Source organism: Pocillopora damicornis, chromosome 1 (genome assembly GCF_964200805.1).
Source record: "Pocillopora damicornis chromosome 1, jaPocDami1.2, whole genome shotgun sequence".
NCBI lineage: Eukaryota > Metazoa > Cnidaria > Anthozoa > Scleractinia > Pocilloporidae > Pocillopora > Pocillopora damicornis.
This window is the reverse complement of record NC_142670.1, coordinates 31,295,149-31,307,480: the sequence shown is the minus strand read 5'-3', so window position 1 is coordinate 31,307,480 and position 12,332 is coordinate 31,295,149. Positions and strand designations below refer to the sequence as shown.

At 36.5% G+C, this 12,332-nt stretch overlaps 2 protein-coding genes across 2 annotated transcripts; both read right to left on the bottom strand.

Annotated features, from left to right (window-relative positions):
• Positions 1-812: 812 nt before the first annotated feature.
• Positions 813-6,977, bottom strand: LOC149053292 (uncharacterized). Its single transcript, XM_089182731.1, has 6 exons — positions 6,713-6,977; positions 6,539-6,591; positions 6,308-6,437; positions 4,963-5,082; positions 4,285-4,404; positions 813-2,569 (listed from the first exon to the last, which is right to left on the bottom strand). The coding sequence occupies exons 1-6, from the start codon at positions 6,975-6,977 to the stop codon at positions 2,199-2,201; spliced, it is 1,059 nt and encodes a 352-aa protein (XP_089038857.1). The 3' UTR covers positions 813-2,198.
• A 3,583-nt stretch (positions 6,978-10,560) lies between these two features.
• LOC149053291 (fibroblast growth factor receptor-like 1) lies at positions 10,561-11,736 on the bottom strand. The gene is made up of 3 exons (XM_089189483.1): positions 11,598-11,736; positions 11,332-11,473; positions 10,561-11,007 (listed from the first exon to the last, which is right to left on the bottom strand). Exons 1-3 carry the CDS (start codon positions 11,610-11,612, stop codon positions 10,688-10,690), a joined length of 477 nt encoding a protein of 158 aa, XP_089045609.1. The 5' UTR covers positions 11,613-11,736; the 3' UTR covers positions 10,561-10,687.
• Positions 11,737-12,332: the final 596 nt, after the last annotated feature.

Here is a 12,332-nt window from a genome sequence, read left to right as displayed (position 1 = left end):
ATCCTTGTCGAAACTTACATGAACGCTCTCAATTTCTTTTCTTATAGTCTGAATGACTACTCCAGCCCTCTGCACATACAGAATGAAGCAAGTTCCCGCACGACATTTGGCACATTTTTCCTTTGATCTCTTTCAAGGCACCGCAAAACCTCAAAACCGCGGAGGGAAAGTAGAAACAAAGTAGAATTCGACCATTATCGTGTTAAAACAAATACAAAGGCCTTCTATGGATGGCAATCAAAGGTGATATTTGGAAACTAAATCCTAAAATTGATGGTCTGGTCTGTTGCAAAGCAGCCGTAGTTAGTTAAATATTTTTCAAAACCTATTTTGGGATTTAAGCAAATTAAACTTATTCTACACAACTCTAGAACTAATAAATATAAGAAATGCGTTCCTCAATCACCTGATTGTTACTGAGTAAAAATGCTTTCTTTCATCAAAGTATTATAACAATGATTACGATACTGATTGCTTGCCTTAAGCCAATGTATAATAATTAACACGAAAAAAGAACTTCATCATTTCGATTTTTCTCCTCGCAAGCGATGAATTCAGCAAATTTCAGGCCCGAAGTTAAAGTATTATAATCGTTTATGTTTGCGATCTTTGCCAACCAATGGCGAAGATACTTTTATCATTAATTTGGAAATCAAATTTTATCGGTATAAACTATTAGTTTTTAGACTAGATTGGTAAATTTTGACTTCAAACTTGCGAAAGCTAATTTAAAGTCAGCCCTTTGGAGTATTCTGATAACATATCCTTGTCATTTTTCCATTGTCTATTGCCTAACTAAAGACACTCATCCATAAGCTTAGGAAAATTTAATTAACATTGAGGAATAATAACATTGATGATTTGTGATGCAGATCATTTAATCATAGTAAACAAGATTCCATTAATCGAGAACGACATAAAAACTTGAGTGAAGCTACAATTCGAATTTATGTTGAGGATAATACTAAGTAAATATAGCAAAATTCTACGGAGATGCAAACAAACTTACGAAATTGCAGAAATCTTTAATCGCTCACTACTCAGACATGCACTGACAATTCGGCGACTGTAGAGTTCATTTATGTTAACGATGCTGCAAATGTGCTAGGGTTTTTTCGCCATCTAACGTGTTCAAGTTGTTTTTATCCTTATGAATTCTAACGCTACTTGTGAAAATTACTTGTAATTACATCAAGAAAGATGTTAAATATTGAGTTAATTAAAAAAATTAAGTTAATTTAGTTAATCGTAAAAAATTTCCCTTATTCTGGTTTCTCTGTTCCTTAGGTTACGATCTTTTTAAATAACCTCCTCTATTTGTTACTGAATCGTTGTGATTTAAAGTTAAAACCTGTTTTTATCTGTTTTTACTTCACTGGCTTCTGGTTTCATGCATTTGCCCGAACATTTCCTTGTTGTTGTTGTTCTTTTTCTCTAGTTATTGATATCAAGTCGACCAAAAAAATGGTGAAAGCTACTCTTTCGCGGGTTGCTATCAAGGGAATTTGCTTCAAGTTTTTCACATAACCTTAAATCAGATGAGTGTTAACGAGAACCTACTCTGGCCCATGGGCTACACTGCCCTTAACATTTACTCTCGTGTTTGTGTTATGAAATTCAGCTGAAAATAGTCCGTTTAAGATAAATGTATCTTCAAAGAGATACACAGAGTTTGTTAAATAATGAGATAACATGCATGATGCCCTTCTATTTACACCACTCAAGAAGCTGAGCCACATAGTGACCCAGCTCATATCTTTGGGCTGAGGTTGAGGGTGGGTTTTCATTCCCACACCTGTAACGTAAGATAGTGCCTGCTTGTAATCCATTGACTTACGCTAAAATAACAGGATGAAAAAAAAGAAAAGAAAAAGAAAAAAGAAAAAAACGAAAAAACAAATTAATATATAAATTAAAGGCTCGAAAACCAAACGCTTACGAGTTTGTGTCTTGCAGATTTTATATGAAGATAACTTTGAAGATCCTTCGGGCAACTCTCTTCGATGACAGAGGCGATCTGATGAGAATTATCATTCTAATGAAATAAATACCCGTTTTCCTCCAAAGATAAAGTCTGCTTAGGATGTTTACTGTAGAGATGACAGGTTAACTACGCTACATGTTAAAAACCTTATACACATGTATCTACGGTTCGATATATGAATCCTCTTACTACGCGAAGTATATTTGCTCCATTTTTAGTCTGTACCACAGTAGCGTAAGTTACAATTAAGTGGGTGAAGTTTGTAGATGAAGTAGGATCCACAGTTTTTTACAGAAATTTCTGTTACGAATTTGCAACCAGTAGATCGATCACTAAAGCAGACCATCCTTGGAACTTTACCATCTTCCACGATAGGATGAGAGCCATCCAACCAGCCTGACCAGTCTGTACCACATTTGTACGCCGGCACACGCGTTGTTGGCATTTTTGTTCCTGCAGCTCCCACAAAACGATACCACCCCTCGAGAAATGAGTCGTCACAAAACACAGGGCCAGGGTGCGGTGTAGAGTAACTGCTCTTTCTATTGGCGTCACTCAGTGTGTGATAATGATAGCAAGGATCGGCTTCAAAGTGAAATGACAATTGCAAAAAGATTTAAATATCAAAGATAACAGTTTTTCTTTTAGAATTGTTTCCCAACAATTATGTAATAACATAAATTTCAATTTTCCATGGATTTACAAGTGCAATCAACGATTGCTTTTGACCAATCAGAGCACTCGTAGTATCTTGATTATTTAGACTTGATGATAATAATTTTCAACTTCTTCACTCAAATATATCTTGAGCGTCAACGAAAACGTAGCGCCATGGAAAATCATTGACATATCCATGCATCCTCTGCACAGGGTTCAGAGCCAAACGAGCGATTTTATATTCATGCTTCTTTTAATTATTGTTATAAAGTGAAATTTAAAACAGAATAACAATGCATCAGTCACCAAAATTGTTCATTTAAAAGTCAGGAACATTACCTAAGAGGTTCTTAGCATTAAGGTTACTTCCCACCTTCGCGGGCCCGGGTGTCCTTCAGGAAAAAATTCGTTCGCGGGCTAGTTTCACTAAAAACCTAGCAAACAATATATCAGGAGAAAGCATAAAAAATTTAATTTACGATGAAAATAGAATTTAAGCGACTTTCCTTTTAAGGAAGTGTCAGCAGCCGGTAAGGCGTGAAACGACTGAAGGTTCTTTTTTTGAATTTATCGGGTATGGGATGCCGCAGCACGAGCTAATTGGCTGCACAGTCTCATTCAGAAGGCATCAATCAACATAAGTATGTCAGGTTTCTTCGATATTCTGATTGATTGTCTGAATATCGGCATCTCGAGTTGACAAAAATCGGTCAAGTCTACATACCTTATAAATTCGCTCGAAGTGCACATGGTTGTATTCCTCCCAAACGTAAATGCGAGATTTTAGCTCATAAGGGTTCGCAAACAACTTGCCCCACGCCAGGAGATTATCTCGCCTCCTCCTAGTGTCACTGACTATGGATCAAGATTTCTCGGGAAAAGAAACCCATTGCAGACACGTTTTTTTTCTTTTTTTTTTATCTCGATCGCTAAGTGGAGGACGACACAACGATGAGCAAAGTTCCCAAAGGCGAAAAAAAAACCCGCGGCAAAAATGGAAAAACTGCAAAATGTGCTGAGGAGCAAAACAACGAATCGACATACAGCTTTCAAAATTGCGATTCGAGGCAAGTGTTGATGTTTTTGTATCAAGGCTGGTACTTGCAGAAAGTAAAGGAGACTTCGTTTTTAACATTATGTATGGTAAATTTTGGTTTGACAACGACTTCTTTGTTCAAAATCTGGACGCCAGCATGGAGCTCCGCCAGTACCAGTCGCTTTCACAAGGAAAGTTCTCTTTCTTTTCTTGACAGATTGGTACTCTCTCTTTTTTGACAGATTGCAGCTTTCACGAGTGAATTTTGTAAAGTGTTCGATGTAAGCAAAATATGGCAATAACAGGAAATCGAGCCTCGACATGAGCAGTTGCTGCGAAAGTTCCCCCAGAGGATTCGCTCAGGTCCGAGATTATGATAACTTCCTTATTCATTAACTTCTATTAGAAAATATGTTTTTCTAAATAAAAGAAAAATCGAGTTTTTCGGCCTCTGAGGGTGGGAAGTAACCTTAAATTAAAACGAGCTATGGGTGATAAATGATCTAATTGTCCTGTAACGCGGCTGAATGGTGCGGTGCTGTAGTCGAGCGTGTTATGCAGGACTGCTCTAAGCACAGAATACATGTAGCGAGGAAATTAAATTCACCTGTGCAGTTTCGTCCATTTCCAGTATATCCTGGGTGACATCCACATACATGTGATCCAAGGGTGTTCGTGCAGGTAGCATTTAAGTGACAAGAGTGATTTCCTTTACACTCGTCAATATCTGTAAAATCATAAATAAATTTAAAAAATTGCCGAGTATAAGCTTAGATACCTGATTCTTTCTGTCTTGTGTTTGTAGACGCAAGCACTTCACATTACCACTCACCAGATTTTATTTCTCGGTTTCCCCAATTTCAAATCTGTCCTTTTGTCCTGTAAAAGCTTAAATCCATCAAGTCTCCCTCTGCCAGTTAAGATTTTTTTTACCACTGAATGTTTATCTAACTCTTTAACTCCCGTGAGTGACCAAGACAGAATTTCTCCTCACCAAATCAATACAATATCAAACATACAAGCGATGAGAATAAAAAAATATCCTTTTGATTATCAGTTGATTCACTACCAAATTCACAGAAAAATTCTATTACAGACAGTAAGGAGAATTACTCATGTGATTTTGGGAGTGAAAGGGTCAATACAATGTTGTTGATGTCACCATTGTCTTAAGCACTATACTCATCTCTTTCTTATAAAATGAATGCTGGTAAAACAAGTCTCGCAAAGATGATAGTGCTTTTCTTTCTAATGGGAATGGTTACAAAAGAAACGCATCAAGTACCTGTACAGTCGCTTCCATTTCCAACATAACCGGGGTTACAAGTACAAACATACGATCCATTGGTGTTCGTGCAGGTAGCATTTACGTGACAAGAGTGATTTCCTTTACACTCGTCAACATCTGGAAAATCATACAAATAACAATAATAATGAATAACTGGAAAAAAAGTTGCCGAGCATAAGCTTAGAAATCTTAGTCTTTTTGTCTTGTGCTTTTAGACGAAACCGCTTCACATTACCACTAACCAAATGTATTTCCTCGGTTCCCCCAGGTTCAAATCTGTTGTTCTGTCTTGTAAGCCTAAATCCATCGATTTTCCCTTCGCCAGTTGAGATTTTTTACTTCTGAATGTTTATTTAACTCCTTCACTCCCATGAGTGACAAGACAGAATTTCTCCTTACCAAATCAGTACAATTTGAAACAGACAAGTGATGAGAATAAAGGAAAATATACTTTAGGGGAGTATTAGTTGATTCACTACCAAATTCACAGAGCTAGCATCATAAAAATTCTATGGCAGACAATAAGGAGAATTACACATGATTATTTTGGGAGTGAAAGGGTCAATAAAATGGTGTTGATGTCACCAAATATTCATAATGACATTCTTATTATTCAATTGAAAATGACCGAAGTCTGGTCGAAACTTCGTGAGAAGCTATTTTGCCGTTAAAATGCACTCAAAGACTCTTAGCTTCTTAGTAGTGTAACTGCCCGAAATATATTATAAAAAGTTAAATAAAGGTTTCTGATTTACAAAATAGAAACTGGAGATGGTAGCGCTATCCACGGGAATAAGCATGGCTGTGTCAAATGATTCTGTCTGATGCTAGAGCTAATCTAACGTGGCGTGCAAATGCAGGCCTATTTTCTTTGTCGGAGAGGAGTAACGAGTGCAGTTATGAGAGCCATTAGTATTAGTGCACTTTGCATTCACATCACAAACATGGATTTTCTCGCTGCATTCATCGATATATGTAAACAAAAGTGTTCGTAATGATGATGGTCAAAGTGATGGTGACGAGGATGATGGTGGATGATAATGGCAATTTTTTGGCAATGATGTTGAAGATAACTTTCTTTGGTTTATTTCGTATTAATGTCACAAGTCTTTTTAGCATCGCTTCACTCAAAATAATATGTACATAGCACAGTGTTAAACATGTTTCCTTTGCCTCCGATGCAAGTGCTTGTGCTTATTCCTGTATTTATTAACTACGTCAAAACTATAAATTCTGCTTTAATCTGTAGCTGAACTCAGTATAATGAGGAAACCTCGCATAGAGGTAAGCTAAAACAGTTAATGGAGAAACACATTCATGGTCATCTTGGGTGTGAACATACATGAACATGAGTGTCCATCGCCAGAGTATCCAGCTTTACATGTGCATTTGTAAGAACTGTACGTATTAGTGCAGTTTGCATTCACATCGCAGTCACTGATGTTATATTTACATTCATTCAAGAAAAAGACCTACCCCCGCTAGCCATATCACAGTTAATCAATATTGCCTTCCCTGTGCCTGTTGGATCCAGCCAGTACTTCCCGCTAATGGTTTTTTTACCTTCACTCGCCTTTATTTCGAGACAGGATATCGCTGGTAATTCGGGGATAGAACCTAAAGGAGCTGCAGTAAAAATAAGAGTTTTATTTCTCAATTATAGGTGAGAGAGAAAAAGGTTGGCAAAGTATGAAGAAAATCTAAAAAAACAAAAATCAGCGAGACACATAGACTTCTGACTTCTTACTTCTGCCGTTCAATCGCCTGATGTAAAACCACGAGGGGGCTGAAAGGAGATTCTCTGGTCTCGCCTCCTTGGTGCGGTTATTTAGTTCACATATTTGGTATTTTCGATTGTAGTTATAACTTTGGCACGCGATCTCTTGTCCACATTTGACATCACAAAGGTGAGGAGCCGCCACTGACCATCTTCTAAAGACAGAGCGTTTGAGAGCCATTCCTTGTATGTTTACTTCTGTCCTGCATTGATCATTAGCTATGACAAACTCCATGGTAGAAGCGAGGAAAAGGAATCTCAAATTTCGGAATAGCCGATACATACCTCTTCGCTTTTACTGAATTTGAAAATATCGAGGATCATTCCCCAAAAGATGTTATATTCCTGCCTGACGACAGTCTACCTTTAAAGGTAAAAAAAAGAGGTGTCTTTCAAAAAAACTCAAGACAACAATCATAGTATATGCAAATTTTGATTAAAATTTGTTGCTTGAAAATTCACCAAAAACAATCCATAATTGCTGTTAATAATCCACATTTTTCGGGAAAGAAATAAGTCTAAGAATGTGTGTCTGTACGTTTTCTTTACTTATTAACAAAACAGTTCAGTATTCAAAAGTGGAAAATAGATCCAAACAGTAAAACTACGCCCTATAGTATATAATACTTCCAAGAGACTATCAATTGAAATTCTCTTTTCGTCTTTCAGTGCCGCTTGTTCAATAAACTAGTTAATTTTTTTCTCAGAGGCCACGGTAACGAATCCTGCAGTATTGGTTCTTTGCATACTTTATTACCACACAATTCAAGCTAATCGAAATGTCCCAGACTCGAGCACGCGGTGTTTTAGTTTCATTTTTTTTTATTCAGTTCCATTCGAGAAAGCAAATATAATAAGGTTGGAATCTTATTCATAAACATAACAGACTTTTTCTTTCCCAGTTGGATGTACTCTCATTCCTTTACCAGTTTAGAGTTGCGCCCTGAAAGAGGACTGAAAAGCCTTTGAAATGATTGTTTTATCAATATTTGTCATTTTCCAGCTACATGCATGTGCCAAGCTGTGATGAAAAATTAAGGGTGCTTTGGTAAAAGATGAGAGTTGGCTCGTTTAAATTCCTCAATACAATATTTTGCACCGTATGTTTAGGCGTAAACGCTTTGAATTTTATATTTAATGCATCAACACACGGAGAAATTACATTCCATTATCTTTGTATTATTAAAGAGAACAACATTTTTTCTCATATTTATGCTAACAGAGAATGTCGCTTACCTGGAAAAGGAATAACGGATGGTAAACACGCAGTTATCCCTTAGAGCCCTCGCACTCACCAACGTCAAGGAGACTTGATTATCAGCTCTCAGAATCTTTTAAGCCTAAAAGATATATAATTCGCCTCTGCTCAATAATGAGTGCCCTCAAACATTTCAGAATGATGTGTAGAAATAATTAAGAAAAGCCCTCCAGAAATTAGTTCGGCACTTTGCGTCAAATCGTTGCTAAGACGCTTGGTTTCTTAATGCATAGCCTTTGTGCATTGAAATTTGAGTCCGAGATAAGTCCTTGATAAAATTGTTTTAACTATGGTGTCGTGACCAAATATTATGAATTTAACATGTTGATGCATTAAGGACATTAATTTTTTATTAGCTTAGAGAACGGAAATTGCCCGAACCTCCTTATGAGGTTTCTATTGTAGGAAAGGCACCTCGTGGACGCAAATTACAACCGACTGAGAACACCTGTGCGGCTTGAAGATAGTTAAGTCCTGAAGATTCCAGTTCTCAAAGCAGAAACGAAGTACAATCGGTCAAGCAATTTTGAAGTTATTCTCTTACTATTTATTTCAAATCACCTTTATTGCAACTCAGTTATCAGCAATGGAGTGAAGAGTTGTCTCCAATCACTTATCCAAAGTTACCCTCATGATTCCGTCCTTGTCCAAACTTACATGAACGCTCTCAATTTTTTATTTCTTATAGCCTGAAAGACTACTCCAGCCTTCTGCACATACAGAATAAAGCAAGTACCCGCACGACATTTGGTACATTTTTTTTTCATTCGATCCCTTTCAAGGCACCGAAAAACCCCAAAACCGCGGAGAGAAAGTAGAAACGAAGGAGAATTCGACCATCATCGTGTTAAAACAAATACACAGGCCTTTTATGGATAGCAATCATAGGTGATATTTGAAAACTAAATCCTAAAATTGATGGTCTGGTCTGTTGCAAAGCAGCCGTAGTTAGTTAAAAATTTTCCAAAACCTATTTTGAGATTTAAGCAAATTAAACTTACTCTACGCAACTCTGGAGCTGATAAATATAAGAAATGCGGTCCTCAATCACCTGATTGTTACCGAGTTAAAAATGCTTTCTTTCATCAACTATGATTACGATACCGATTGTTTGCTTTAAGCCATTGTATAATAACTAACATGAAAAAAGAACATCATCATTTCTATTCTGGCTCCTCGCAAGCAATGGATTTAACAAAATTCAGGCCCGAAGTTAAAGTTAATCTGTTTGCGATGTTCGCCAACCAATGGCAAAGATACTTTTATAATTAATTTGAAAATGAAATTTTATCGGTATAAATTATTAGCTTTTAGGCTAAATTGGTAAATTTTGACTTCAAACTTACGAAAGCTAATTTAAATCAGCTCTTAAGAGTGTTTTGATAACGTATCCCTCTCGTTTTTCCATTGTCCATTGCCTAACTAAAGACACTCGTACATAAGTTAAGGAAAATTTAATTAACATTAATTGACAAATTATCTATTCCATTTGTGCACTGTTGTATAATTTTAGACTGGGGACTTCGAGTTAATATTGATGATTTATGATGCAGTTCATTTATTCATAGTAAACAAGATTCCATTATTCGAGAACGACATACAAACTTGAGTGCAGAGATGAAGCTACAATTCGAATTTAAGTTCAGCATCAGGCCAAATAAATTGCAGAAAAAGTCTACGGAAATGCAACAAAATGTTTAAATAACAGAACATTTTTAATTAATTGCCACTCAGATATGCACGAAGAATTCGGCGACTGTGAAGTTCATTTAAGTTAATGACGCTGCAAATGTGACAGGTTCTTTTTTGTCATCTGACGTGTTTAAGTTCTTTTATCCTTTCGTTCCTTAAATTTATGATGTACGTTGCTCGCAAATCATACCACCTAAGAATAACGGTGTGTCTTCCAACCCTTTATCACCACAATATGGTTTCGTATGGTTTGTTTTAAAATGAAAGACATAACACTGGTCCTACAAGCTATCAATGACCATATTTGAAAACAAAACTTGTATTCTAATAAGGAATCGCTTTAATTTTTTTCTGGGTTGCTTTTTTTATTGTTTTTTTTTTTTTTTTTTCTTTTCTTTTTTTCGCGGGGTTGCTCAATCTTTTAACATCGATTAAGTGTTACATGCAACGAAGGGAAAATTTTGAACAAAATTTTATTTGAAATGACTAAATTGAGTTAGAATTGTGTCGTCCTAAAAACTTCGAGTCCTAGAGAGTCACTTTTTTTAACCCACTAACATTTGTGAAGACGTCAGGTGTGTTAATTTTGATAGACAGAAACGACTTCTCAGCCTAGAGCAAAGTCACTCTCATTTGACCTACAGGGCTCAAAGTAATGCTTAAGACAATCTCTGGCCATAGAGTGCCCACTGATTGGCGATTCACCTCTACAATAACAATAACCGTAACATATCAAAGAAAAGGTGTGCGGGTACAAAGGTATTTTCATTCCGTCGGTTTGGGAGAGGGGAAAGAAAATCCACATGTTTGCAACAATTTGCGCATGCCGATCTTAATGGTCGTGGACTATACTGAACTGGACAGAAAACTGAGGCGAGCTCTTTAAGGAACACAACTCAATTCTCTCAGTAACTTCCTTTTACGGTTACGTGAACAAGAATACGATTTATACCTTAAATTTATGATGTACGTTATTCATAGTAAACAAGATTCCATTATTCGAGAACGACATACAAACTTTCGACTACAAAACGACTTTTACAAACTTTTGACGCTTTCGCTGTCACATTCTTTTCATTATAGAATTTGCACTTATAGATTGCAATGTCCCTTGGCTGGAACCCACGAATAACAAGTTCACTCGTGATCAGATTGTGCTCATGAAATACCGCTGTAGAATAAATACGTTTTCCATCCCTGAGCCACTTAACTCGAGGTAACGGTGCTCCACCAGCGGAGCAGTTCAGCTTCACTGTATCGCCAACATTCTGAACATAAATTTCATTGGGAGGACTGAAAACCATGTTGGGATTCACTAAAAGGAAAGATACCAACCGTTAGAGTGCTAAGAAACAAACTGTCACGTTTAATAAGCGACATCGAGGACATTTTTGTCATAACGATGGTAGAAGTAGTTTTAGTTTTTTCGTCGTTGTGTCCTCGTCCTTCTTTTCTTTTAAGCGAGATGTCATTTCTGTCGTGCTGATCAGTAACGTCTGCCAACTTTCCTACATCTTTAACAATGACCCATGTAACAGCCATGACACTCCCCAATTTATTGGTTCCTTGACACACATAAGCACCGTCATCGTCTTTTGTCGTGTTCCTAATTATAAGCCAGTTGTAATCAATAACATGCCTGTTGAGGGGAAGTTGATTGAGGGATCTTGTCCATGTGATTGCAGGAGCGGGATAGCCAAATATGTCACATTTGATAATAGCGTCCCATGTTTTATATGCGGTGACAGATTATTCCGGTTTCGCTTTAAATCTTGTTGGAACTGCAAAACAAAAGAGAATAAGAGGAAGAAATCATAAACTGAGATCTACAATATATCATGACAAAAAACGATGGAAGTATTCGACTATTTTGTGGGCAAACAAGAAATTTTAAAATATTGGCACCTTCAACAGTGACATTCACTGATAATTCAATTCTACCCAACAAATTCTCTGCTGTACAGATGTAAGTTCCACGATCCTCGAACACAGTTTCCTTTATTTCAAAATTGCGTTCCTTAAACTGCCTTCTCACGTCTTTTATCGGGTATCCATTCTTTTACCATGTAAATACTGGCGGGAGAAACCCACCCGCTTCACAAGGTAATCTCACATTTTGCTTCTCCTTGACTGTCCAGGAAGATGGAGGCTTTGTGATGAAGTGTGGTAATTCTAAAATTAAAACAGAACTTATTATCGTTAGAGCATTCTTTTTGCAATTTGGAGACTGAATTTGCTATCAGTATGGCATTTTTTTGCATTTTAGAGACTGAATTTGCTATCATTATGGTAATCAATTTGCAATTTTAGGACTAAATTTCCTACTGTAATGGCATTCATTTTGCAATTAAGCGACAAAATGTATTATCATTGTGGCAATTATTTTGCATTTTAAAGACTGAATTTGCTATCATTAATTATAGCATTAACTTTGCAATTTAGAGACTGATTTTACTTCTATTATAGCCTTAATTTTGCAATTTAGAGACTGAATTTACCATGATTATGGTACTAATTTTATAATTTAAAAAATAAATTGCTGTTATTTTGGCATTCATTTTGCAATTTTGAGACTGAACAGGCCATGTAATGTCTCCGATTATCAAAAAATAGGAGAGACTGAGAGCATTAATTGATTTT

Excerpts from the sequence above, each read along its gene's own strand:
- LOC149053292 (XM_089182731.1), bottom strand. The coding sequence starts at position 6,977 with ATGGAGTTTGTCATAGCTAATGATCAATGCAGGACAGAAGTAAACATA. Across the intron at positions 6,438-6,538 it reads TATCCTGTCTCGAAATAAAG|GTCTTTTTCTTGAATGAATG; the intron begins GCGAGTGAAGGT and ends TAGCGGGGGTAG. Across the intron at positions 5,083-6,307 it reads CGATGGACACTCATGTTCAT|ATGTTGACGAGTGTAAAGGA; the intron begins GTATGTTCACAC and ends ATGATTTTCCAG.
- LOC149053291 (XM_089189483.1), bottom strand. Across the intron at positions 11,008-11,331 it reads AATCAACTTCCCCTCAACAG|TGAATCCCAACATGGTTTTC; the intron begins GCATGTTATTGA and ends CTTTCCTTTTAG.